Raw genomic sequence first — 27,802 nt, 5'->3', positions numbered from 1 at the left:
GCGCCAGGTCCAGGCCCGCAGAGAAGCTCTGGGCCTGGGTCTGCAGCCCATCAGAGTACGGAAGGCTTGGAGCCTTGCTCCGCCCCCTCTCTCCCTCTCCCGCTCCCCAGAGCCAGAGTTAGAGCCTCTGCGACACAGCCCCACGACGGGGCAGCTGCCGCCGGCGTCTGCCAGGAATTGAGCATTTTGTTTTCCTCATCTTTTTCTCTCTCGGTTTTCTGGCTCTCGGCACTGCTCAGCAGCCCCAGGCCACGGTCCTCCGAGGTGGAGGCCACACCCCGCCTCCGCCCGCAGCGCCAAGTTGGCTCTGGGCAGTCTGGCAGGCCGCGTTGCCTAGGGAACTGGGGAGGGGCTTGGGAAACGTCAGCCCAGCGCCGGGTTTGCGCAGGCGCCCGGGCCCTGGCCTACACTATCGCGAGAATCGCCTCCCGGAAGTTCCACGTCAGTCAGTCGCCGGTCAGCGGGTGGTGGGTTTCTCCGGCGCTGCGTCGCGCTTAGCAAGTGAGGGCGTCCGGCCTCGGACCGACGGAGCCATGGTAGGTCCAGAACGTGCGGGAGGGAGCGGAGCCCTATTGGCTAAGGCCTATTCTTGGGGCTCCCGGGCTGGGGGCCACGGTGAGCAGCGGCCTGGGCTCCCATTGCGGCCGCCGCTTCGGGCCTTTGGGGTCCTAGGCGGGTGCGAGCGAGATCTGTGAGGGAGGGGCCGGTGGGGCCCAGCGGTCCCGGGTGGTTTAGGGGGCTGTGCCTGGAGTTGAGGGGTCCCTGATTCCTCCGGTGCATACGGCCTCTGCCGGAGCTCCTGCGGTCTGCAGCGGGTCTGCGGGGTAGGGAAATACGAGAGGCCGAAGACGTGGAACTCCTGGAAGGCTTTGGCAGAATTTCCTCGTTCTACCCTTAAAATGGTGACAGCTGATCTTGCACTCATGTTGGGCTTGTTCCTGGTATAGCGTGTGCTGACCACAAACGACAAACTTAAGCAGAGAAGCCAAAAAAAAGAAAAAAAGTAAAGCGTATATGGAGTCAAAAGTGGAATTTCGTGTGCTTTGGCATCCCAGCCTGAGTTTCTAGGGGGAAAAGAAGGGTTGGGGAGTTGTTTATAAAACTGGTGTGCGTGCTTTTCTGCATTTGCAAATATAGTGGCTGGTAAGAAAGGCAGTCATGACAGCACTTTTACCATTACCGACACCCTCAAAAATGCCCTAAAATACTTTTGTACAAGAGCATTATAAGAAGAAAAAAACCACGATAGTGTGAGAATATCTTTTCCGAAAAAATGTAAGAAAGTATTTTATGTTTAAACATTTTCCTGCCTTTTTTTTTTTACAACTTAAAATTATGTTTGTACAAGGCTAATTGCAGCAGAGTTGGAACTACAATAAAGGTTGATTCCTTGGGGAAATTAGTGAACGTTATGGATACTCCCAGGAAAATGCATAGAGAAACACACAGTGATGCATAAAATTTCCATGGGTTCACTCACAGACCGTCCCTCCCCCACCCCAACCCAACCTTCCTTGGGTCTCCAGGTTAAGAACAAGACCTCAAGTCTTAATTATATCTGGTTACCTTACCTCTGACCTGCTCTGTCTGGGGTCTGCTGTGCTTTCCGTAATGTATGTTTTTGGAAAAGCCCCTTGGATCTGCCTAATTTTGTTTTCTTTTGCAATCTTTACATTTGAGAGTGTATTTTTATTATGAAATACTTCCTTGGTTCTTTAACACATTTTAATCTTTTCTGTGAGATACAAAATGTGCATTTATTCACTCATTTACCATAGAATGTTTACTATGTGCCATGCACTTTGCTACACGTTTGCCTCCTAATTCTCACAAGAGGTGGGAGAGTGAGTTATAACTAATGTTTACGGAGTGGTTTCAATAGATCAGGCCCTGTTCTAACTGATTAATGCTGAATTTAATTCTCGTAACACTAAGAGGTAGCTAATAGTATGACCCCTCGTTTACATACATCAAACCTGAGAGAAGTTAAGGAAACTTGCCCACTCATGAATGGTGGAACTGAAATTTGAATCCCACATGTGTCTCTAGACCTGGATTGTACTGTTTGTCCTTCAACCCCCATGCCCAAGTGTATACGGTGCTGTGGAGATAAAGACGCGAATAAACAATGACCCTGCCCTTATGGAGTATCTGCTCTGGAAAGCAAAACGAGGTGTGTACACAGATGTTAAAGGTTAAAACTAAATCCTGGAGGATCCCATAGGAAAGGATACTTCTGGCTAGAGTAATCAGAAAGATCATACTGGTGGCAGTAGCATTTAAGCTGAGTCCTAAATGCATCTGGCTTTTGGAAGATGGAGAGAGACATTTAGAGTTGAGGGTACAGTATGAGTATCTTGCTCATCCTTGTGTTCCAGAGTACCTAGGACACTGTCTCATTCAAAGTAGTCATTTAAAGGTTGGGAGAAATATAGCAAGAACTCTTGGCTGTGCTTTTTAAACTAGGATTTGTGCACTGGGGAGATGTAGATGCACTGGGGCTGCTCAGTTCCCTGGCCCACCTTCTGGAGCATCACTTTTACTCAGTAATCAATCATTTAAAATATTTTTTTATGGTAAAATATACACAGTCATGATTTAGTAGATATTTTATATTTATTTACTAGATGTTCTGTAGAGCAGGTTTCTCAAAGTGTGGTCTGTAATTTCCTAGGAGTCCCCCATAGTCTTTGAGGAGGTCCACAAATTAAAACTACTTTCCTAATAGTAAGACACTATTGGCCTTTTTCACTGTGTTGGTATTTGCACTGACAGTGTGAAAGTAATGGAAGGTAAAACTGCTGGCATGGTACTGACAGTGTGAAAGTAATGGAAGGTAAAACTGCTGGCACGGTACTGACAGTGTGAAAGTAATGGAAGGTAAAACTGCTGGCACGGTGTCACCAAATTGTACTGATAGTGCATTCTTCATTGTCACACAATTTTTTTCTTAAAGCCAGTTTCACTTAAGAATGTCATTGATGAAGCAGTAAGAATTATAGTTTTATTACGTCTGGACACTCGAGTACACATCTTTTAAATGTTCTGTGTGATGAAATGCATACTATACATTAAGCACTTCTGTTGCATACTGTTGTTTAAGTTGCAAGCTTTACTTGAAATGACTGAAAAACTGTGGTTGTTCAGACTTTATTATTTGGCAGACATTTTCTAAAAACTGAAAGGTTCCTGAAAGTATTTGTTGCCAATAATAAAATTAGAGCTTTCAAGTGAAAACTAGAATTTTAGAAAACTTTTGTCTGTCACTGAACTTGGCAGATTTCTAATACTTAAAGACTTATCAGTTAGCGTAGATGGTGGTATTAATGAACGTGATTTTTTTATACTGTATAATGAAATGTGTCATCAACATTTGGGAGATCTGCTTAACTCAGAGAACCAATGTTTTCCAAGTGACGAATGCATGATGTTACAGACTGAAGCAAGAGTGACCTATCCCTTCAAAATACAGAATAGACCAGTGGATTTTAATGTAACAATGTATAAAAAGTTCATTTATGTGGTTTCAGATTTCACATTGCAACTAACCTTTAAGAAACTACCACTTGTCAAGTTGTGGTGTGCTATCAAAGAAGAATATCTACAATTATTTGGAAAAAGTATTAAAGTATTCCTCTCTTTCAAACTACATATCTTTGTGAGGCCAGGTGTTTTTTTCATATACATCAACCAAAACAAATATCACAACATCTTGAAGGCCAAAGCAGATATGAGAAACCAGCTGTCTTTTATTGTCAGAATTTAAAGAGTTTTGCAAAAATGTGAAACATTGCCATTCTTCTCACTAAATTTCTTTTGAAAATATAGTTATTTTTCATAAAAATATGTTATTTAAGTTAACATATAATGGGTTTTTATTTGAAAACGAATTAGTACATAAATATTTTAAAGTTGCCTCAGTTTTAATTTTTAATGTAAATATCAGTAGATATTACCTACATAAACAAAAGCTTGTTAGGGTCCTCAAAATTTTTTAAGAGTGTAAACGGGTCCTGAGATCAAAAAGTTTAAATATTCTTATTTTTTGTATATATGAGCAAAGAACAGGTGCTTTAGATTTGAAATTGTGTCTACATTTTAGCAAAGTAAAAACTCAGTTGATTCCTTGGCCTGTTAATGCACTGTTTTTCGTTAAGATCCCAAACATTTTATTTGGCATAGCAATTTAATTTTTTTTTTTATGTCGTTTCTCCTTAGCCACTGCGACTTGATATCAAGAGAAAGCTCACTGCTCGATCTGATCGAGTTAAGAGTGTGGATTTGCATCCTACCGAGCCATGGATGTTGGCGAGTCTTTACAATGGCAGTGTATGCGTTTGGAATCATGAAACACAGGTAGAAATTTTTGAGGACTTTATTAGAAATACTGTGTTTATAATCAAAGAGAGAGAATATCGTAACAGAGTCCAGTAGCTATCTGCAGACTGCTTCCTCAAATTGGTACAAAGTATTTTCAGTAAGGAGGAACTAACATTTATGGGGGTATAGCTTGTGGGAGAAACTGTTCTGGACTTGTTATATACAATATTTAAATATTAAATTCTGATGTGGGCAATATTAGCTCTTCTTTCAAATTAAGGAAACTGACATCAATATAAGATCACTTGCTCTAGATAACGTGTTTAGTAGTACTTAATTTTCCATTCAGTGAGTAGTCTAACAGTCTTAAGAATAGGATTTTTAATTTTATTTTTTCCCAAGTGCTCCATGTAATGATATGCAGATAACTTTCAATCAACCATACAAATCATAGATTACATCAGAGAAATATTTGTAGTTTTGATTACACATATGAAAATATGCATTTTAAGATTATCTGCCTTAGGGGGCCGGCCCCATGGCCGAGTGGTTAAGTTTGCACTCTGCTTCGGCGGCCCAGGGTTTCCCCAGTTTGGATCCTGGGTACGGACATGGCACCACTCATCAGGCCTTGCTGAGGCGGCGTCCCACGCAGCAAAACCAGAGGCACCCACAACTAGAATATACAACTATGTCGGGGGGGGGGGGGGGGAGGCGGGGCGGGGGGAGGGCTTTGTGGAGAAGAAGAAGAAGGACAAAAAAGGAGATTGGCAGCAGATGTTAGCTCAGGTGCTAATCTTTAAAAAAAAAAAGATTATCTGCCTTAAATGTTTGTTTTGTTCTCTTTCATCTGAGTAAATAATGTATCCTTCAAATTAGCTTATTTCATATTTTCCAGTCTTCCTTGACCATCCTTAGTCTTTTTCTTTCAAAGTGCAAAACATAGTAAGCACTATCCTGTACAGTTATGTATCTACTTGTGAGGTAATTATCCTCAACATCCAAAGGTAAGTTCTTAAAATCCAGGTAAAATTCACATTTGAGGAATTTAAGATGGCAGAAATAGGCTCAGGGAACCAAGGTCAGGAGTAAACCTAAAAATGCTCTTACAGTCTTATCTCACGATAATGAAACAGTAATGACAGCGCAGGAAACCAAGACCCCACCAATGACATTTTATATACATCAACACTTTGTTCTCCACTGTATCCCAGTGCCCATAACATTACCTGACACGTAGTAAGTGCTCAGTAATTATTTGTTGGACTAATGAATGATAAACATTCCATTTATCACTATATCAGTGTTTCAGGCTTTCTGTCCTCTGCAATTTCAGATCTTTATCTTATGAATTCCTTTTGCCTTGATGCAGATAACATGCATGCTAACTACTTTTTTTTTTTTTTTTTGGTCTACTTCTCCATCCAAATATCTAAAACTTTTCTGATTTTATGCTTAACAGATAATGTTGGTGCCTCTCCCACCCCACCACCCTTCCTAATTCTTCCTACGGATCCCCTCTCTCAACTCCATATAGCTTGCTCTCAGCTCTGTCATTTCACTGTTGTATGTTCTAAAGCCCACTGTACTTCCCTTGTCTTTCTCCAGGCTTTACCGTGACATAACTCTGCTTTATCTGGGTCATCCACTTCACCTTCTGTACCCTCCTGGGCCCTCCTGCAGGGCCATCTGCTTCCCCTTTCATAATTCATCTCATTGGTAATTTCTTGTTTCATTTCTTTCTTTCCTTCAAGAATGGAGGTTCTGTGAGGACAGGGATTACCATAGTCTTATTTCCCACTGTTGCTCCAAGCACATACCTGGCAGTTAGGCTCATAGTAGATATTCAGTAAGTCGTTGAATGGTTGATCTGTTTTAGGTTATCCTGCTTTTTTTCCTCTGCTTATCACCAATAAGAGTTACTTGCTGCTCCTATATATTGAGAGCAAAATTCTTGAAAGAGCCAAAAAGGTTTTTGGAAGTAAATTCAAATGTACTTGAATTTCAAATAAGGAGATACTATGTATTCTTTGAGGTGGTAGGTGCAGTGGTTGAAGAATCAGTATGTTAGGGTGCTGACCTGGTGGCATAGTGGATAAGGTCATGTGCTCCGCTTTGGTGGCCCAAGTGGGTTCGGATCCCAGGCATAGACCTACACACTGCTCATCAAGCCATCTGTGGTAGTATCCCACATACAGAGTAGAAGAAGATTGGCAACAGATGTTAGCTCAGGACTAGTTGTCTTCACACACATGCACACAAAAGCAGTGTGTTAGAATTTGAAGCCATCTTGCTAATTAAATGATGTAAGCAAGCCTTTTAATCATGTTGAGTCTCAGTTTACTTATCTAAAATGAAGATGCTATTGTTGCCTTGCCTACATTACAGGATTGTCAAAAGGATTAAATCAGATAAAACAGGCGTTAGTCATTATTTTCCTAATTTACACTGGGTGTCTGTCTGTTGAGTGTGTAGCGTTTCCTCCTGTTTAGATTGTTTAGCTTCTAGAGTGCGGAGACCCTCTCTCTTGTCATTTGTTTTTGTATCAGCCATAGCACTTAACATGGACTTGAGCTATGACTGTTTGTTCTGCAGCTGCTTCGTTTTTACTGCTCAGCAGATCCCTGGATTTGTTGGCTCCTCGTGGGCTTTCGTGGATTTGTCTGTTGTCTTATAGATTGCACGTTCTGTTGGCTCTCAGTGTCTATATCATAGTCAACTAGTAGTGATTGTACAGGTTGGAGCTGATGTCCCCACTTATTCAGCCTTTGTCTGAAGAATCCTTGAAGTCTGGCTTGGGAAGCCAGAGTAGGCTCAACAGTTTTTATGAACCAGTCTCTTCTCCTTTTATTTAGTGCACATGGTTAATCAGTCAGTAAGACTGTGCTGTTTTCATTACTCCCTGGTACAAAAAGAGAGATTGAAGAGTGGTTTTATTTTCAGAATTTTAAAGAACAAGGCATCAAAATGGAAGGACAGAGATGTGTTCATCCCTGCTCTTTCTCAGAGGGTCTCCTAGTTTTCTGCCTTTATCCTGTGTGTTATTTCATTCCGAGCAGCTTGAAGGCACATCTTAATCACTGTGTCTCATACTTCACTAAAAAAGAGATGAATAGTGTATGTATGGAAGCATATTGCTAAAGTGTACAAAAGAATTGTATCTTATTTATTAGTTTATTTTATGAGTTTACGGGTTTAATTTTAAAAAGAAGAACCTAAGAGCTAATTTATTCAACAAATACTTGTTACACTCTGGTTGTTTGCCAGCCACTGTTCTAGGCTCTGGGAATACAGTGGTGAACAAGACTCCTGTCCTCAGGGAGCTTAGCAGGAAAGATTGCCATTAAACATGTAATCGCAAAGGTGCTGCGTTGTGAAAGGGGAGTGTATGGTTCTGTGGGTGGGTTTTCAGGCAGGGCGGACAGGAGCAAAGGTAAGGCTGGGAGTAACCAAAGTGAGGCTAGAGAAGTAGGGAAGGGCTGGAACACAGAGGGTTTGGAAGTCCATCTTGTGGACATTTGCTTTCTTTTATCTTTTATAAGTTTTTAAATTTTGAATCTGTTAAAGAAAAGTTGATTGGCCTATTTTTTTTTATTTGATTGTTGGGCTTTCGTATTTTAGCCTGAGGATATTTTTAAATTAGAAGTGATCTAAATAATTGGATGTTTTAAATATACCAATAGATTTTTGAGTTATTCTCTTATAACTCAAAGTGTATATTTTTGTTAAATTTGAAAGACACTGGTGAAAACGTTTGAAGTGTGTGATCTTCCTGTTCGAGCCGCCAAGTTTGTTGCAAGGAAGAATTGGGTTGTGACAGGAGCGGTAAGTAATATGAATTTCTAATCCCATTTTCTGAATCGGTCAATGATTATGTAAATGAGCTGCAAAATTTTGATTCTTGATTTGTTTTGTTAATTAGTACAGTATTTGGACCATGGACTTTATACCTTGAGCCTATTGTATACTTTTTTGTGCAACTTACTTCATAACAGTAATGATGGTTTTTAAATTTCCATTTCTAGGATGACATGCAGATTAGAGTGTTCAATTACAATACTCTGGAGAGAGTTCATATGTTTGAAGCGCACTCAGACTACATTCGCTGTATTGCTGTTCATCCAACCCAGCCTTTCATTCTGACTAGCAGCGGTAAGAGATGACCCCTTTCGATCATGGATGTCTCTTTGAGTAATTCATTTTCATTCAGTGAGACATGCAATTCTTTTATTGCTGTTACGAGTAGAGTTCTAATACCAAGCAGCCTTTAAACTCTTTAAATCCATTAATGTGCTATCAATGCTGCTTGCTTCTGTATTTTAATGAAATATCAGCTCTGCTTAGGATTTTGTGTAGCAATTGCTCCAGTTCCTGTCAAGGAAGACCGACCTGAAGGTCTAGATGCTTAAACATGTGCCGAACAGAAAGCTAATTTACATGCTGATGAGTGAGGTTTTGGCAGATTGCCATATACCCTACTCAGTTTTATCTTTATATCGAGACTAGTTTGCTCCTTGGTATTATGTATAAAACAGTGGTCTTTTGGAGGGCACTTAAAACGGATTGCACTGAATTGGTAATAGCTTTTTGAAACCTTTTTTTTTTTTTAAAGATTTTATTTTTTTCCTTTTTCTCCCCAAAGGCCCCTGGTACATAGTTGTATATTCTTCGTTGTGGGTCCTTCTAGTTGTGGCATGTGGGACGCTGCCTCAGCGTGGTCTGATGAGCAGTGCCATGTCCACGCCCAGGATTCAAACCAACGAAACACTGGGCCACCTGCAGCGGAGCGCGCGAACTTAACCACTCAGCCACGGGGCCAGCCCCTTTTTTGAAACATGCTTATTCCCTAAATAGTCATTGCCATCATTTTCAGTCATACTTAGACTCTAATCAAACTCACGTTCCTCTTTTGTCCTTCTGTAAAGCCCGCTGAGTCTTTCTTAAATTTTTTCATGAAATTTTTATATTTGCTGTTAGTAATTTCTCTATTTTATCTCTACTCTTCTGTAGAGAGTTAAGTTTATTCTTAGAATAAATAAAGATTTTGAAAAATCTGTGAAGTTCTGATTCTATTTCTGTAAGTCATGGAATGTGTGATTTGTGTTAGATTTGCTGCCTTAAAAGGCACAAAGACTCTGTGCCTTAGTTCTGAATGAAATAAATAGAAATTGCAACTAACTTGAGCCTTTCTTTTGGCCTAGATGACATGCTTATTAAGCTCTGGGACTGGGATAAAAAATGGTCTTGTTCCCAAGTGTTTGAGGGACACACCCATTATGTTATGCAGATTGTGATCAACCCCAAAGATAACAATCAGTTTGCCAGCGCGTCTTTGGACAGGACCATCAAGGTAGGCTGTCCGCTGTGTGTCAGCTGTGATTGTTGGTGGAATGTAGTTGGTTTAGGTATTTTACTACTGGCTGCCCAGAAAGTTATTCCTGTCTTAGACGTTTCTCTCAAAAACTCAAAATAGGACTTCTCATGTTGATCTAGAAAGGCATATTCTGTTTAGAAAATATTGTGGCAACTCGATGCTTTTAATGAGGGAGTGTTTTCCCACGTGGGAACAATAAATTGTAAGACTTTTAAACCTCTCCAAACCCAGAATAAGAAAAATGCCACTATCTTCTCCAGATTACTGTTTCCTCCCCTTTTAGTGTATTCGTTGTTGACCTCTGCTGATTATTAATCAATTTTATATTTAAATTTCATCTGCCTCCATTTTCTTTTTCTTACTCCATTTCTCCATACTGCTGCCAGTTACCTTTCTAACACAGGATCCCATCTTCTCAGTTCCTAATCTAAGGATAAAGGCCAAATGCCTTGGTGTGGAATACGAGAGTTTCCAAGAGCAGCTTCAGCTAATATATTATGAGACATCGCCTATCACCCTACTCTACTCACCTTTCTCTAGAGGTGCCATGAATGTTCGCAGAACCTTCCCTTTTCACCTGTTCCCTCTGCCTTCAGTACTCTTCATTCTCCCTTTTTGATTTATTTTCCTCTGGAGAACTACTCATCTTTCAAGGCTTAGCACAATTATTTACTCTCAGAAGCTCTCTTTAGACATCCATTTCACCTCTAGACAGAGCTGCTCAGCTCATCCCATTCCTTTCACTGCTTTTGCCTCTATTGTGGCTTCTCGGTGAATAATAATTAATGTGTCCCTGGAAATCTGTATTCCCCGAAATGTTTGGGGCAAGAACTGTGTGTCTCCCCGTCCCCACCCCAACAGACACTCAGTAGCAGGCGGCACAGTGCCTTGCTTGTACTAGATGCTTATACATGTTGCGTGAGTGCCGTCCTATTCCTTTTTCCATTTACAATATTTCAGGTATCTCTGTGCATAGATTTAAAATTATATACTGCATTAACTTTTGCTTACATGTGTATGTTTACCTTATATTAGTTTTCCTTTAATATAAAATATTAAAAGTTATGTCTGACAGTTATTATTAAATGTTATATGTCTGAATATCTTAGGGTTTTGACCTTACTTTTTTTTCCCTTTTATTGGATTGTCCTTGCCTTTGACATAGGTTGCAAACTTTGAAATTAGTTTTAAACTTTCTTCACTAAATTAGGTATACCTTGAGAACAAGAATTGTTTTATCTTTGGCTCTAGTAAAGTTTGTCATATGCAGTAAGTGGTAAACATTTGTTTACACATCTTTATACTCCCCACAGGGCCTCTGATGTGGTAGGCACTCAATAAATACTTGTAAAGATAAAGTTCAATACCAGTACTGTGGTAATGTTTGACTACTTTTCCTATTTTTAATTTTTTAATTAAGCAGTACTTTTCTCCTTTTAATACATCTTATTAAATCCACTTTCATTAGCTTTATATTAAATCCTTCATAAAATCATTTCCTACCCTTAAAGGAGTGTTTCTCAAAGTGTAGCTTGTGAATCTTCTGGGGTATCTGTTAAAAATCTGTATTCCAGAGTTTCACTGTAGATCCACTGAGTCATAATCTCTAGAGAGAAAGTCTAGAAATTGGCGTTTTCAGAGAATGCCACAGTGATTCTGCCCCCTGGAAATTCAAGTAAAGTGAGAAAGAACAAAAATAAATGAGTGAACACAATGAACGTTCTTTAGTTTCTCTCTCCTGGGCTCTGGAGTTTTATGTACTGTCGGAAGTGGTGGCACCGCCTTCCGAAATGCGAGGCTGCGTATTGACTGCAGTGTTGTTGCTCCCTGAAGGTGTGGCAGCTGGGCTCCTCCTCACCAAACTTCACTCTGGAGGGACATGAGAAAGGTGTGAATTGCATTGATTACTACAGTGGTGGTGACAAACCATACCTCATTTCGGGTGCAGATGACCGTCTTGTTAAAATATGGGACTATCAGGTACAGTTTTTTCTTAGCCTTACTTGACAGATGTTAGACATGCTTCTCACTGTTTCTTACAGGACAGTTAAAACTTGGGTTATGGAACTCTGTTCGTAGAATAACAGCCTAAGGCCTCAGTATTCTCACCTAAACTGTGGTCCCAGAATGCTCCAGAAAAATGAAAATAAATGCCTGTCACAATTTTAAAAATAAAATGCCATCATATTTATTTTTCGCTTAATAGTAAAAATTAAAAATTTTAACACTTTAGTTCAAATGAATTCTTACATCCTCTAGTATCCTCATTGGCAGACTTCCATTTATATTTGAAACCTAGCAAAGCAATGAATATTGTCAGAACATCGCCACGGTACAACCATTTTGCCATATAGACCGTTGTAAACCTACTTGTGAAGTCTTGTTCCAATGCTTTTGATTTCTAAGGTTTTGTTAAGTTTCTGGTTTTTTGTTTCCCACATCAAAATTTCCGCAAGCAGTTAATAAAATGAGGCCTAGAAAACCAATTTTACTTAGAAAGTTATTCAAATGTGTATTTAAGTACAGAATAAAATTATTAAAGACATTATCCTAGGAATTTGAGGGGGAAATATTCAGATGAATACCAGATCTTTTCTTGGGGGGCAGGATGCATTTTTTTCTTCTTTAAATGTGACAGTTGCATTTACTTTTGCTATCAAATAATTAGGGAAAATATGCACACAAGATAATTCTATTTCAGAAATTTCTGTATTAAATTCTATTTAGAGTGTCATAACCACTATCATAATGTATCTGTGCACTGGGAAAATAAAGGATGAGTTACTTGTTTTTCACTAGTAAAAACATTTTCTGTGTCTTGATTACAGAATAAAACATGCGTACAGACCCTGGAGGGACATGCCCAAAACGTGTCTTGTGCCAGTTTCCATCCTGAGTTGCCAATCATCATCACAGGTTCAGAAGACGGTAAGTCAGAAATGCATGCTTATTCCTCTGCTTATAGTTACTAAGTGGATATTTAAGCCAGGTAGTGCCGTGCATTGTAATTGGAGGTTTCCAAAGATTTTGATATTTTTATTAGATTAGAATATTTGAACTGTCAAAGAGTAAAGGGACATCATCATCATCATCATCATGATTCTAATGTGTTTTGATTCTATTACTTAAATAAGAGGACACCCAGAAGTCCTAGAGAAAAATTGAAAAAGGCTGTGCTTTGGAGTCTAAAAACCTGGAGTCAGATTCAGGCTTTGCTACTTCATGGATGTGTGGTTTGGGCAAATTATGAAATGGGAGCAGACATATCCACCTCATAGGATTGTAGTGAAAGGATGAGAAGAAATCACAGGTATAAAACCTCTGGCACATAGCAGGCATCATACCCAGGAAATCCCGTCATTATTTCACACTTAAAATCACATTTCTTAGCTTTAGTTTCTTATACATTTTCTATTATTAATTTATTTATGTTGCTGCATAAAATCACTTACAGACTATAGATCAAAAAATTAAGCTTCCAGGAGGTGTTTTCTGTTTGAATATAGAGATTTCCATGTGGCTAGTTCACCTGACACAGTTCATTGTTGGATGTTCAGATCAACGGGAGTACTCACATTGTTCTTTTTAGGAACTGTGCGTATTTGGCATTCAAGTACCTATCGCCTCGAGAGCACATTGAATTATGGAATGGAGAGGGTGTGGTGTGTGGCCAGTCTGAGAGGGTCCAACAATGTCGCTTTGGGCTATGACGAAGGGAGCATCATTGTTAAGGTAATCTCTGCTTGTCCTCTCTCTGAAGACATGGATGGAGGGACGCAGCTTTTCTTGTATTGTAGTGCAGTCATCTTCCACGTCACCAGTTCTATTAAACTGGCGGCACTTCCTTCATTAAGCACCAGAGATTAAGCACTGGGAGTTTAAAGTGAAGGAAAGGAGTCTCTGTTAAATGAACATAGAAAGTGTTTATTTTGTTGTGGTTTTATTTGTGTTCCTGTTCATTGCTGAGAGCCATTTGTCATTCTTCTAGCTTGGTCGGGAAGAACCTGCCATGTCCATGGACGCCAATGGAAAGATAATTTGGGCCAAACATTCAGAAGTCCAGCAGGCCAACCTAAAAGCAATGGGAGATGCTGAAATTAAAGATGGAGAAAGGTTGCCACTGGCCGTAAAGGATATGGGCAGTTGTGAAATATACCCTCAGACTATTCAGCACAATCCCAATGGGCGGTAAGCCATCGCCAGAATCTTTCTCTGAGCTTCTGAGTATGTTAGAGCAGGGTCTGCATATCCATAGCATGTGTCACCCTGCCCTACGGGGAGCGTTCCTCATGAGCTTTTGCCCTGGCCTCACAATCCTTCCCAGCACAGCTGCACGCAGCCAGACGAGTTGATCAAGTCGGCGTGCAAGGTGAAGCATTGCTTTCCTAGCCTTGTCCCACCAGACAGTTTTGAACAGTTAGATAGTTCTGTATTTACCTTTATTTCAGATGTGTTGGGTTTGTGTCCTTGTGCTCCTTTGAGGGCAAGGATCATGTCTTATCCTGAGTCTTAGTGGGTGCCCTCTAAATACTTGCTAATTCATTTGCTCTTAAGAAGAAAAGCCGATTCTGTGGTATGTGTCTTTTGAAAAAGTTTTGGGCTTGGTAGTAATTCTGCTTCTTAGCTCTAATTTGAACCATCAGTTCTGCTTCTCCCCTAAGATTTAGAAAGCACCAAATATCTTGTGAGAGAGGAGTTTTGAGCACAATGAGTTTAAACCTGTGGAGCTTTAAAAATTATTTTACAGATCTTGGCATTTTGTAATGCCATCCTGCGTATTGAAAAAGACAAAGTATATAAACCAAGTATGCCGCCTCATTCAGTAAATGGTATCCATAATTATTTGTAATATAATTTTCTTATGAAGAGTAAGAATATATTATATATTTTTTCCCTTAACGTCATAAAACTTTTTTGCTGTTTTACATTTTACCTTTAACAATCTAATAGCAGCCACTACAGTGTTATAAATTGTACCTTTGAAGAGAGTTGTTTTATGTTTATTGAGAAAATTGTATTTGTGCAGCATTCTATTTTTACTCTTTATTTGAATGTTAAAATATTCTATTTATTTTGATAAATTTAACAGTCATTAAAAACTGGAGTAAGATATTTTTAGTCATTTGAATGATCAGCTTTAAAATGAAGATAATCTTGGAACAAGGTAGTGGCGTCTTATGGTGTAAATGGAATAAGCAAAGTGCTCAACCAATACTAGTTGAGTTATTGGGATCCTTCTGTGCATCTCCAGCCCCCTCACCTTCCTCTCCCAAGTCGTCTTTGTTTATATGAGGAGGCCATTGCAATAACACTTGCAGCAATAACCCCATCTTCGTAATTTGCTTTTGGAATTGTTGGGTGGAATATTTGTGTCTCGCTCCGAATTCAAAGAAATGTATTACTTTAAAAGATATTAGATTCAGTTGTAACAGTCAACTGAAATAACATTTGTCATTGGAAATATTTTACCATAAGGATGAATCGTTGTTTCTTAACTTCTACATGTCATTGGTCCTCTGTTCTTCCCTCCCTGGCTTCTGTGATTTCTAGGTTTGTTGTGGTGTGTGGTGATGGCGAGTATATCATCTACACAGCAATGGCATTGAGAAACAAGAGTTTTGGGTCTGCCCAGGAGTTTGCATGGGCCCATGATTCTTCAGAGTAAGTTTTGGCCATGTGATACCCGGCTGGCCCTGATTGCAGGGGCTGTACTGTGCGTGGCTGGATTAACGAGGCTCCCGAGGCTCAGTGTAGACTGTGCTTCTCTGTGTTGAAGAGCAGTTCTCACCAGGAATGCCTGTTGGAAGATCAGAGTCAGAGGCAGCTGTGCAGTGAGCTGCCTGTGCCCTTTCTGTCTTCGTGTTGAGCTGGCTCCTTCACACTGATCTAATTATCCTGTTAAACTGGGGGCCCAGCATCCATTTTCTTGATGGAGCCTGTGGCAGGGCCTGGTGCCTGTGGGCTCAAGACAAAGTAGGCCCTCCCTGTGCCCTGGCGTCCTGAGATGCTGCTGCCCCTTTCTGAGCTAGTTGGGAGAGACGCTGTAGTTTGATGTCATCTTGATGAGAACTTCATTGAATCTTTTTTAAAACTCATTTTCTGTGATGTTACCCCTTCCCCCCTGCAATTCTTAACAAAATTAATTCTGTCTGAATTCAAAATGTTCTTCTCATTGAAAATGGGAAAAATCATTTAACTCTGAATTATTATACTAGATAGACACCAAGTGGCTCCTTTTTTGATTCCTTCTTGGTGCAGGTAATAAACATTAGGGCTGTGGTTTTTTCAGACCACACAAGTGAATTACGTCTTCACAGTTTTCTTAGTTTTGTTTTCCCCATATTTAGTATTGCCCCCACCCTGAACAGTGGGTAACTTGAGCCTTGGCATTGTGTAATAAGATGCATGTTTTTAGAATTTTTTGACAGTAAGATTTACTGAGAGGTAAGAAATTGTTTGGCTCTTTTCATGAGTTTCCTAAATATACTCATATGTACAGTTCCCTGTACTAAAAGGTACTTTGTTATTGTCTTAAGTAAAATTACAGTTCCTGATTGCCTTCCCTCTCTCAGCTTACCTCTCCTTCTGTTTTGATAGTTCCCTCTTTCAGCCTTATCCAGCCAAGACCCTGATCAGCATCTTTCCTGTTTTGAGCAAAATACTCATCAGATCACGTCCTCAGATGCTGCTGAATATCCTGCAACAGCCATAGCCCCTCTTTTCAAGGCAGAGGCCTGAATGTATGCAACTTTTTAAGTAGTTGCCAAACATGGCTGACTAGTGAGCCACTTATAAAAGTTTTTCTTTATTTTTAAAGTCACCTTTATTGTGGTATACTTTATACAAAATAAAAGGCGCTATTTTAAATGTAAATTTCTATGAATTTGGACAAATGTGTATAATCTGTAACCACCAGCACAATCAAGATACGGAACATTTCTGTCATCCCACAAAATCCCCTTGTTTCCCGTAACAGTCAGTTCCCCACCCCTGCTCCGTGGCCCCAAACACTAATCTGCTTTTTTGTCACCAGGTAGATAAGATTTATCTTCTTTAGAGTTTCATATAAACGGAGTTGTACAGAATACGCTCTGTGTCTGGCTTCTTTTGCTCAGCATAATGTTTTTGAGATTCATCCGTGTTGTTGTATGGATCAATAATTGGTTCCCTTTTTTGCAAAGTAGTATTCCATTGCATGATACCATGACTGGTTTAATCCCTCACCGATAAATGGATAATTTGGGTCTTTTTCAGTTTCTAATAGTTCGTGAGGCCTGGTAATTTGTGTAATACTGTGAAACCCAAAGTTTGTTATTCAAGTATATTTGCAGATATTTCTAACGTTTGGTGGAATTATGGTTTAGTATATAACATGCTATGTTTGCTTCCCTTTTTTCTCCCAGATATGCAATAAGAGAGAGTAACAGTGTTGTAAAGATATTTAAGAACTTTAAGGAAAAAAAATCATTTAAACCAGATTTTGGAGCTGAAAGTGAGTGTTATTTATCTATGATACATTTTTGGAAGCTTTCCAATGGTTCAAAAACATCTAAACAAAAATTTTTCTTTGTTTTTAGGTATCTATGGAGGCTTCTTATTGGGGGTCCGATCTGTAAATGGCTTAGCTTTCTATGACTGGGACAACACCGAACTCATACGCAGAATTGAAATTCAGCCCAAACATGTGAGTTTTCCCTCCATTGTTACTTTTGAAATGTGCATCTTTGTGAGCAGCTCTGGGTCCCTGAGACTGAGAAATGTCCATGTACTCTGTTGTCCCTGTTCCTTTGTGTTGGACACGGTGCCATTTACTTCAGGATTGCTCAGAAAATCAGAGTTGTGGTATTTGAATGAGGCAGTTGACATTGCGTATTTTGAAAAGTATAAAAAGTTATACAAATGCCAGGCGCCATTCATATTTCAAATGGCTTTTGACAGAGTTAACAAAAGCATGCTTTGAAGAGAAGTCAGGGAGCTCTTGACTTGGAAAGGCCTGAGGGGCTCCCACACAATTCAGAAAGCCTTTTTATACTTTACTAAGAACGGCTGTTTAAACTTCAGGTACCTGTCTCCAGTGACAGAATTGTCTACCTTTACAACTACTTGCTGCTTTGACAGCTTTAATTGTCAGGAACTTATCTTTGGAGACAAACCCACCTCCCTGGAGTCCTGCCTCTGTCTGGTGGAGCGTGCATGCTCAGCGCAGCCAAGCGCCCTCAGCAGGGCACAAACTGGCTCCTGAGCAGTGAAAACAACGGGTTCTCTTTATTTGTAAAGCATAGTTATTCATATGGATATCCATGTTATGGATATATATGCCACATTTGTGTGTATATGCATAAACGTATGTATAGTATCTGTGGTACTAAAATTTTGTAGAGGAGGTGCTTAGGAAAAAAATGCCTGAAAAGCTTCCTGGGGGGTGTAATAATGAAAAAAAAAAGGGTGAGAAATACTATTCTAGAGTAATAGGGAATAAGCTACTGCTCTGCTAAATTACAGCCCATCTGTGTTTACTGACAGCTCTCCTCCTGTCTCCCTTTGGTCTTTCCATTTCTAGACTAAATAGAACAACACTGCCCCGTCCACCCTCCCAGATACGTACACACACATACATAGACACTGCATAAAACTAAGTACGTACTTACTATCTTAATATAAGATGATAAATCTTGTAAGAAACAAAGTGTACACAGTTTCTTCTATCCACTCAGAAATCCAAAGTCATTTGTGTTTTTGTTTGTCGTGTTGCAGATTTTCTGGTCTGACTCTGGAGAGCTGGTCTGTATTGCCACCGAGGAGTCATTTTTTATCCTTAAGTATCTGTCAGACAAAGTCTTGGCTGCCCAGGAAACACATGAGGGAGTTACTGAAGACGGCATTGAAGACGCCTTTGAGGTGATTGTATCAGCGCAACTTTAGCTTTGCTGTTAAATGATTTATATTCTTATAACAGAACTTCACTGATTTTAACATTTTATTATGTTAGATTTGAAACCAAGTATTTAGGGAGTTCTGGTGAAGTGTGAAAATTATAATCTTGTCTCAAAGATCAGGGTCTGAAAGCATATATGTTTAAAAGAAATTTGTGCTTTGGTTTTAAGAAATCTTGAGACTAACTTTGATATCTTTCAGTAAGGAAATTAGAAGGTGTTTTGGTCTTAAGACAGTTTAGCCAGAGTATTTTAAGTGAGCTCTCCGATGGTGAAGATAAGTCATCTATTATGGAGATGTCCTGGAAGATTTTATGCAATACTTCTTATCCGTTTCATGTGTGTTAGGAGTTTAGATGAACGCTTTTTTAGATCACAGCTTTGATGCAGCAGTGAGATCTTAGATTACAAATACTCATCCAGAGTCTGTTGTTAAATGAAGAAAGAAGATAGAAATTCCAAGGCCATTTTCTTTCTGGAAGGAGGATTTTACCCCAGTTAGATTGTTTTTTGTTACGGGATTTCGAATGCTGGATAAGGATGTAATAGACTTTATTTCCTTTCTGCAGGTTCTTGGTGAGATTCAGGAAATTGTGAAAACAGGGCTGTGGGTAGGCGATTGCTTCATTTACACAAGTTCTGTGAACAGATTGAATTATTATGTTGGAGGAGAAATAGTCACGATTGCCCACTTGGACAGGTAGCTGACTATTGTTTTGCTTTTTGTCTTAAGCATCCTAAATTTAAAATTATGCTTTTTAAGAAAAACCTGTTGCAGGCTTGTAGCAATGAGAGGCCTGATTTTTCAGTGTTACAGTTTTAGTAGGTTGGCTACTGTTAACCAAAATTGCATCAATCAAGTGGAAAGATTTTGAGCAAGAAGCAGGGTGTGGGTCTGTGTGTTTACTGATTTGGGCTTCCTTCTAAATTAGTTGCTGTTTCTGTTACAGGACCATGTACCTCCTGGGCTACATCCCTAAGGACAACAGGCTGTATCTGGGGGATAAAGAACTGAACATCGTGAGCTACTCCCTGCTGGTCTCCGTGCTGGAGTACCAGACGGCTGTCATGCGGAGGGACTTTGGCATGGCCGATAAGGTCCTCCCTACCATTCCGAAGGAACAGAGGACCAGAGTCGCGCACTTTTTGGAAAAGCAGGTAAGATGATTTTTTGTTTTCTTGTTATGTGTTTTTTAAAACCAGCAATTTAAAAGAATGGTAGTATGGGTTTGAAAAAATGTATTTCTCAATTGCCGCTGATTTTCCTATGGCAGTGGAATTTCTCCTGTAAATTTAAGTCACTTGTCATGGTCTTCCTTGTCCTTTCTCATTGCCCTTAGTACTCCTGTTAAATGTTGGAGGTGATCACCAGTCTTCTCTTTCTGTAGACTTCCTTTCCATTTATCAATATTTTCATCTCCATGCTGCATTTTTCTCTCTATCCTAGCTGGCTTTTTCCTTTTTTTTTTTTTTTTTTTAAATTGTGGTAGACATGACATAACATTTACCATTAGTGGTACGCCTTTTTTGTAGTGGAATGTGTTTTAGTCAGTTATATGTACACAAAGTATAAAGTTCTGCAAGGCTTAAGAAAAAATCAGCACTCCTTTCCCTCTCTCTACTTTTAATTAATCACTTTTAATTCTTTTAGTTGACTCTCTCCATATTTATTTCACATCTCTAGGCATAGCTTTAGGCATTTCTGATGACTTCCCACTCTATAGAAGATGAGGATTTTTCTGTCACCCTTCTGCTCCTACCACATACATGCCACTTTCCTACCCTTACCCTCTGGGTAGTCATAGCATAATTTTGATTGGGTCGGTATTCAGTGTTTATATTATAATGACTGTGTAAACACTGTTCACCGCTGAGCTGTGTGGTATAGTATAGCTTTCCCTTCCTGCAATTGTTGCTTTCCCTAGAATTAATAATTGTCTCCTTTTTTTTCCTTTGCTTATTTTTCTATGTACGTAATGGTTAGTTCTCCCTAGATTCTGCTGGTTCTCCAGATTTCCTTGAAATCTTTCAGTATGATTAGTCTGCTTCAGGCTAAACTGGTGTTTTTGCTCTCCTCATGGATATCCCTTCACCATCATGTTGGGGCTTCCCTTTGCCTTTCCCTTGAGTTGGATCCATTGTTTCCTTTATCCCCTATCTTCTTTCCTGGTTTACTCCCTCATTTTGCTGGAGCATGTACTTCAGTAGTTTTCCAAGAAACAGTTATTAATGGGAAGTAAATTTTTCTGTGACCTTGATTATCTGAAAGTGCCATTGTTTTACTCTCAAACACATTTGACCACTTAACAGGATATAGGTTGGAGGTAATTTTCTGTCAGAATTTTGAATGCATTTTTTTTATTGCCTCCTAGCTTCTAGTCATTGTTGAAGTCTAAAGCTATTTATATTCCTGATTCTTGGTACCTGATTTACTTTTTCCTCTCTAGAAGCTTTTTGGATCTTGTCCCTGTTGTTCTTTAAATGTTACCGTGATGGTGGGACTTGACAGGTCAATTATCATTCGTTCTGCTGGGTATTAGATGAGCTCTTTTAAATGAAAAATCATGTCTTCATTTCCGAGAGATTTTCTTGAATCATTTCTCTGATGATTTCCTTCCTTTGTTTTCTCTATTCTCTTTGTGGAACTGTTAGTCAAATGTTAGACCTCCTGCACTAGTTTTCTCATTTTGTTATTCGTGGCCTTTTTAAATCTTATTCTTGCTTGTGGATGAAAGTTTCTCCTATTGCCCTGAGGATGTGGATGATAGGTTTTTTGTTGTTTTGAAGTTTTTTTTCCCCCCGTACCTGGTATGCTTCCTTCAAGTTGCTGTTAGTCGTTCATTTTGATCTGTCTTTCCTTTTAGAGATTTTCCTCAGATATCTGATGATCCTTGGGCCCTCATTTAAGGGTGGAGATCTAAGCAGTAGATCAGAAGGTCTGAGTTTGTGTGTGGGCTTGTTGGGTATGGACTTCACAAGGTGTGATGAGGCTGGGCCATTTGATTGGGGAGCCTCAGTGTCAGTGTATTCATCTGGTGGATTAATGAGCACTCAGCAGCGTACCAGGCACTGTTCTAGCTGCCGTATAGCCCTCACTGACCTTTTAGGATTGTACCCTGGGGCCGGTTAGAGTTTACAGAGAAGCTTCCCCGGCACCATCTTTCTGGAGGCTGAGTAGAAACGGCTTGGGGTCTCAGTATTTAGTAGGTCTCAGTGTCCCTTCTCGAAATCTCCAGTTTTCCTTTTGATACTCAGTACTCCTGCCAGGTGTGCAGGGTGTCCCTGACTGGAGACCCTCTAGCTTCCCCTGCCAAAGAAGAAACCTCCTGTCTTCTGTGGGTATCGAGAGGCGGTGGGGAGGGGGCAGGTGGGGGGACCTGGGAATCTCACGGCTGCTTATCCAGACTTGCAGGCCGCTCGCGTTGTTTGTTCCAGCAGCGCCCTTCAGGAGCGAGCGCCCTTCACGAGCGAGCGCCCTTGGGGATTCGCATATGGGAATCAGGTTGTTTCCAGGCTGTCCTCACTCCTGATTTAGGGTTTGTTTTCTCTAGTGTTTTAACTGAACGTTTATACTCCACCAGCTTCCTGGCTTCCAAAATTTTGTTACTAGTATCTCCTCTGCCTTTCTGTATGTCCCTGGGAGTTTATGCCTTAAAAAAAAGAATCCCTTTAGTGTCATTTCACTGGGAGTTTGGCGGGAGACAAAAGTATCTTTAGTCCACCTCATGTCATCTGCTTTGCCCTTTCCTGTGTCTCACTAGTTCCACAGATCCTCCCTCCTCCACTCTTGATTGTATATTGTCCACATCAGTGCTAGGGAGGAAAAGGAGTAAGGCAGATTACTCAGAATGCCGTGTTTACACTGTACTCCTGGATGCATGGGGGGAGGGGCAGTTTGTATGGTCTGGGAAGTTACAACATTTTAACACAACAATATGGCCATCCCAAAGATCCAGCCGGACTGAAGTCAGAGCTGCCCAGCTTCTCCCTCCTGACCACCCCACAACTGAGCATTCTCCCTCAGTCTGCTGAAGTCTGCTGAAGTCTGAGCTTTTTGTCTGACACAGCACATCCCTCCAGCTGCAGGACTTGCCCATAAGGCACACCCCATCAGTACTGTTTGTCCTGGGGGAGAAGCTAACTTAGTAATTACAATAGCTGGTTTAAAAGCCTGCTTCTGATGACTGAGTGGAGCGTGGGAAGGCAATTCCAGACTTCCTGCCCTCTGGAGCACCTGCTAGTGAATAAGCTGGACGTGAGATGACCAGTAAAGGCACAGTTGATGACACCCGATCAGTGTCAGGACCCGAAAGCAGAATGTTTACTACGTGACCTACAGGGTATAGAAGATGGGCAAGTTTCACATTTGACTTCCTTTTTTTTGAGAGACTGGACTAGGTGGTCTCTAGGGCCCAGCTTAGTGAGTAGATTACAAACAGCTAGGTCTACACCACCTTGCCTTTCTTTGAAATGGCTTGTTCAGTCAACTTTCCAAAATCCTTTTCTTTTTGATGTTTGTTTACTTTTACATTTCTAATTTTACTTGTTGTTTTACTTGACTTTATCTAGCATTAGTCAGCTTCCACTGCCACTGCCTAGAAAACATTAGGCATTTTGTGACTGAATTTTGTCTGCCAGGTTTGTTCTCATCAGTTAATTTAATGACTCTAACTTTTCTCTGTCTCATTAAAGAGTATTTTGTTATCTGTTACTTTCGTCTAAGTTGTCGGGTTTCTTTGTCAGCAGGGTATTTTTAGTTTGAGAGGGAAATGGATGATTTGCCCTGTGTGTGTGTGTGCACTACATATATATATATACAGACTACACATTTTTATATACATACATAAATATTTTATCTGTTTAGGGCTTCAAGCAGCAAGCTCTTACAGTATCCACAGATCCTGAGCATCGCTTTGAACTTGCTCTTCAGCTTGGCGAACTAAAAATTGCATACCAGTTAGCAGTGGAAGCAGAGGTATGTGCTAATGCATGGTTTTTCATAACTGATGGAAAGGTCAGTAAGTACTTCCGTGTGTGTTTAGTATAAGTTGTGTTGTTAAAGTTTTCTGAAATGCGTATTAGTGACTCATTTTGGTGAGGTTATTGCTTCTCTTTGATCTTTTTAAAAAATGCATTATGTTAATCTTTGCATAAATTAAATGGATTATATTGGAGATATTCTGAGCATTCTAATTTGTTTAAAAAAAAGTGTTTTCATTTCTTATGAGATCTGTTTTAGAAGAGAAGGAAAGATATAAGATAGTAGATAAAGTAGTCTGGGAACTCTAAAAGAGTGCATACGTAGCAGTTATTTGCCAAACTAGTGAGAAAGATGGTTTTAAAGAAGGATTCTTAGCTTTTAAGACAGTTTACTGACATTTTTATGATCTTTGTACATTGAGGGCTCCCATTGTGGTTTAAGTCTAGCATTTGCTGGTAAGCTCATTTCACATGTGCTAAATAAATTCTAGATATGTTAAGATCACCACCAAATGTGCAGCTTTTTATTTGATTTATGAGAAGCTACAAATGACAGATATTTATTATTGTTAATTATTTAACAACATAAGAAACAGTTTTCTACTCTGAAAAAATATTAAATCACTCATTAAAATAATTGCAATCTAATTATCTTAAAAGTTCAGTTAGTTTTAGTTTCACTGTATAATTACAAAATAGAAATATAATGGGATTGATGATTATTCGTGCATCATTAAAATTGATTTGTGTGTTTGAATTAATTTTCTATATGTGAGAATTTCCATTTTCTCATTATACATTTTGTCATTCCATTCTTAGAACCAACTTAACAAGCACAGCTCAGTGTATATATATAAAATACTGTCGGCACAGTAATGCTCAGGTTAACAGAATAATGTTGATGTTGGAAATTCACATGTTTATCTTCAAAGGTATCTTAACTTGGAAACTCTTTCTTACAGTCAGAACAGAAGTGGAAACAACTTGCTGAACTTGCTATTAGTAAATGTCAGTTTGGCCTAGCCCAGGAGTGCCTGCATCACGCACAGGATTACGGTGGTCTCTTGCTTTTGGCCACTGCCTCTGGAAATGCTACCATGGTGAACAAGCTAGCAGAGGGGGCCGAGAGAGATGGCAAGAATAACGTGGCATTCATGAGCTACTTTTTACAGGGCAAGTAAGTATTAATCCAAGGTCTGAAAGAAGGGGCACTGTAACATAAAAATGCTTATTTGTGCACTGACTTGGAGGGTGGTTTCTCGAGAGGAATGTGAAGAACGAACCCTGGAGACGGAGCTGATGCCAGACTGAGCGGCTGCTCATGGGGGCAGTCAGAGGCGGACAGCACTGCTGTGGTGGCACTCACCTTCAGCAAGGGATGCTCTTAGCACATTTGGTCTAAATGTTTGAGCAAAATTATAAAATAAAACACAAAAATATTCATTAACCTTGCTCTAATACTTTTTTTTTTTTGGTGAGGAAGATTGGCCCTGATAAGATGTGTTGCCAGTCCTCTTCTTTTTGCTTGAGGAAGATTCTTGCTGAGCTAACATCTGTGCCAATCTTCCTCTATTTTTTGTGTGTGGGATGCTGCCTCAGCATGGCTTGATAGAGCAGTGTGTAGGTCTGCACCTGGGATCTGAACCCGTGAACCCCAGGCCACCGAAGCAGAGCACATGAACTTAACCACTATGCCACCAGGCTGGCCTCAATACCAACTTTTTAAACCCCACACTTTATTATAAAAACTTTGAAATGCACTCCAGTATATGTATTTATAAATTCATATACCTGTAAGAATAGGTTCACAATTCCTTATCCATAATTCAAAGATCCAAAAGTATTCAGAAAGTAGTTTTTTATAACTTTTTGATGGCAAAACCTGACCTGAACTCTGATTTATCTATTGTTAGCTGCTTTTACGCCCCTTGGAATGTTTTTATCACATTTAGTATTCATGTATTATTGTAGAATATTAGTGTTTGACTTTGATGCTGAGGATGTTAATGTTTAGTGTATGTACTGTATTATTACCTTTCTAAAATCCAAAAAATTCTGAATTCTAAAACACATTATCCACTTTATCAAGCTTACACAGAAAAACAATTGAAATTAAGGAAAGAAAAAATAGACACTTGGATATTTTCCTACTGGGCACCACTGGATTGTCCAGCACAGCCCATGTTGGAGACACTGCCCTCAGTATTCCCACTTGAGAAACTGAGTTTCTGCTCCCGTATCTTCTGAAGCCTTTAAGATGGGCTCATCTAAGCTGCTTTAACTTGTCTTGAAAAGCCCCTGTAGATTGGTCACAAAAGCTGTCTTATCCATCATAGTCCTGGAGTCCCCTGATTATGTGACACACTAGTGGTGACAAGTTAATGGCTCAGGGACAGAATGAAGCGTCTGTGTGGGAGTTGGGGAGGGAATGCTGACTTTGCAGCGCTAAATCCACATTTCTTTAATGTGTTAAGTGCCAGCATTATAGCCTTTATGCTTGGTAACAGTGCCTCTCCTGTTTAATCTTTAGGCTTGATGCTTGCCTGGAGCTCTTGATTAGAACCGGACGACTGCCAGAAGCTGCCTTCCTGGCCCGGACTTACTTACCCAGTCAGGTTTCAAGGTACAGACTTTTCATTTTAGGAAGAAATGTTTCAGATAAAAACAGCACACTTACTCAGTCTTCCTTTGGTTCCCTGATATCTGTAATAGGGTGGTGACACTCTGGAGAGAAAGTCTCTCAAAAGTCAATCAGAAAGCAGCAGAATCCCTTGCTGATCCAACAGAATATGAAAACCTTTTTCCTGGATTGAAAGAAGCGTTCATTGTGGAAGAATGGGTGAAGGAAACACATGCTGATCTGTGGCCAGCCAAACAATACCCACTTGTCACAGTGAGTGGCCAGGATGCCAGGCTTCATTTGGTCACCCTGTGACTACAGGGTGGATTTGCATTCACAACTTAAGGTTTCGAACTGCAGTACATACATTGTTGTTGGATTAAGAGCTAATGGGGGATTTAGGACAAGATCATAGATGAGTTCTGACTTTAGAATATTTTATTTCATCATTGCTTTGTTCTCTGCTAGCCAAATGAAGAAAGAAATGTTATGGAAGAGGCAAAAGGCTTTCAGCCCTCAAGATCTGCAGCACAGCAGGTCAGTAGAATACTACTGTGATAATCTGGTTGAGATTTGTTCATTTTAAGTATCATCTCCCACTTCCTAAATCTGATCAGCCTTCCCTTGGGGAAAACTTCAAATTACTGAACAAGTTCCTTTGTTTTCACATGTATCTCCATTTGGGTTTTCAGGAACTTGATGGAAAACCCGCTTCTCCTACTCCAGTTATCGTGGCCTCCCACACAGCCAAAAAAGAAGAAAAGGTACAGACATCATACCCAAACTTCCCACTGGGACCCCAGCCTCATGCCTCCCTCTGCATTGCATGAGGTGTCTGCAGAAGGTGCAGCCTCTGCATTTTAAGTGATGTAATCAGTTTCAGAGCAGGGCTTTGAAATGAATCGGGAGATGCCCTTTTTGAGTGACTGCTGTTTTGGTTCTCTTTGGATCACCAATCAGAGAGAACTTGTCTTTAACACAGTACTACATAACTCACCTCCTTCCTTTTCTTTGCAGAGTTCACTTGAACTGGAAGATTTGGATAATTTGGACTTAGAAGATATTGACACAACAGATATCAACCTAGATGAAGATATTCTGGATGACTGAACATACTGGTTCCCATTTACCCGTTAAACAGCTCATTATTGGGCCCAGGTATTGATCGTCACCCTGACCACAGTGCTTTGGACTCTGAGAAACTCCTTAGGTTTTATATGTGAACACTGTGGCCAGCTAGGAGCATAATGCGCCCCCTCCTCTTAGGAGGAGTGTATGCACAGCATCTAAATCACTGTTTCCTTGTTAACTAAAACAGAGGGTGGGCTTTGATCTTTTTTCATATTGTCACTAGACCATATCTCATAAAATTTTCTGAACTAATGAAGATACTTCAGAGTTTCTTTTCTGAATAATGAACATAGGCTTCTAGTTTTAGAAGGCTGAGCTAAAGCTACACCTCACCTAGGATCAGCCTCCATTTTCTTTTCTTTGCATAACTAAATCATATTTTCAAATATCATTATCACATTTTTTCTTATAACAGAATATCCATGCTAGAATTCTCTAACCTGG

At 39.9% G+C, this 27,802-nt stretch overlaps 2 protein-coding genes across 2 annotated transcripts in view; one reads left to right on the top strand and one right to left on the bottom strand.

The window, feature by feature from the left end:
- Positions 1-108: 108 nt before the first annotated feature.
- On the top strand, positions 109-27,610 carry COPB2 (COPI coat complex subunit beta 2). Its single transcript, XM_023621017.2, has 22 exons — positions 109-536; positions 4,219-4,356; positions 8,059-8,145; positions 8,346-8,472; positions 9,522-9,670; positions 11,528-11,674; positions 12,523-12,622; positions 13,284-13,426; positions 13,683-13,882; positions 15,245-15,355; positions 17,098-17,186; positions 17,272-17,378; positions 18,449-18,592; positions 19,197-19,327; positions 19,578-19,785; positions 23,492-23,602; positions 24,570-24,784; positions 26,138-26,230; positions 26,320-26,500; positions 26,696-26,764; positions 26,920-26,991; positions 27,245-27,610. The coding sequence occupies exons 1-22, from the start codon at positions 534-536 to the stop codon at positions 27,335-27,337; spliced, it is 2,718 nt and encodes a 905-aa protein (XP_023476785.1). The 5' UTR covers positions 109-533; the 3' UTR covers positions 27,338-27,610.
- The window catches only part of MRPS22 (mitochondrial ribosomal protein S22), a 32,573-nt gene continuing 16,628 nt past the window's right edge, over positions 11,858-27,802 (bottom strand). The window contains exon 8 of the mRNA XM_070239106.1: positions 11,858-13,766. Coding sequence (XP_070095207.1) covers positions 13,746-13,766 — 21 coding nt within the window. The 3' untranslated portion in view covers positions 11,858-13,745. The remainder of the gene's footprint in view (positions 13,767-27,802) is intronic.

The sequence above is a fragment of the Equus caballus genome, chromosome 16, assembly GCF_041296265.1.
Source record: "Equus caballus isolate H_3958 breed thoroughbred chromosome 16, TB-T2T, whole genome shotgun sequence".
Classification (NCBI taxonomy): Eukaryota; Metazoa; Chordata; class Mammalia; order Perissodactyla; family Equidae; genus Equus; species Equus caballus.
This window is presented reverse-complemented; position numbering and strand designations above follow the sequence as displayed.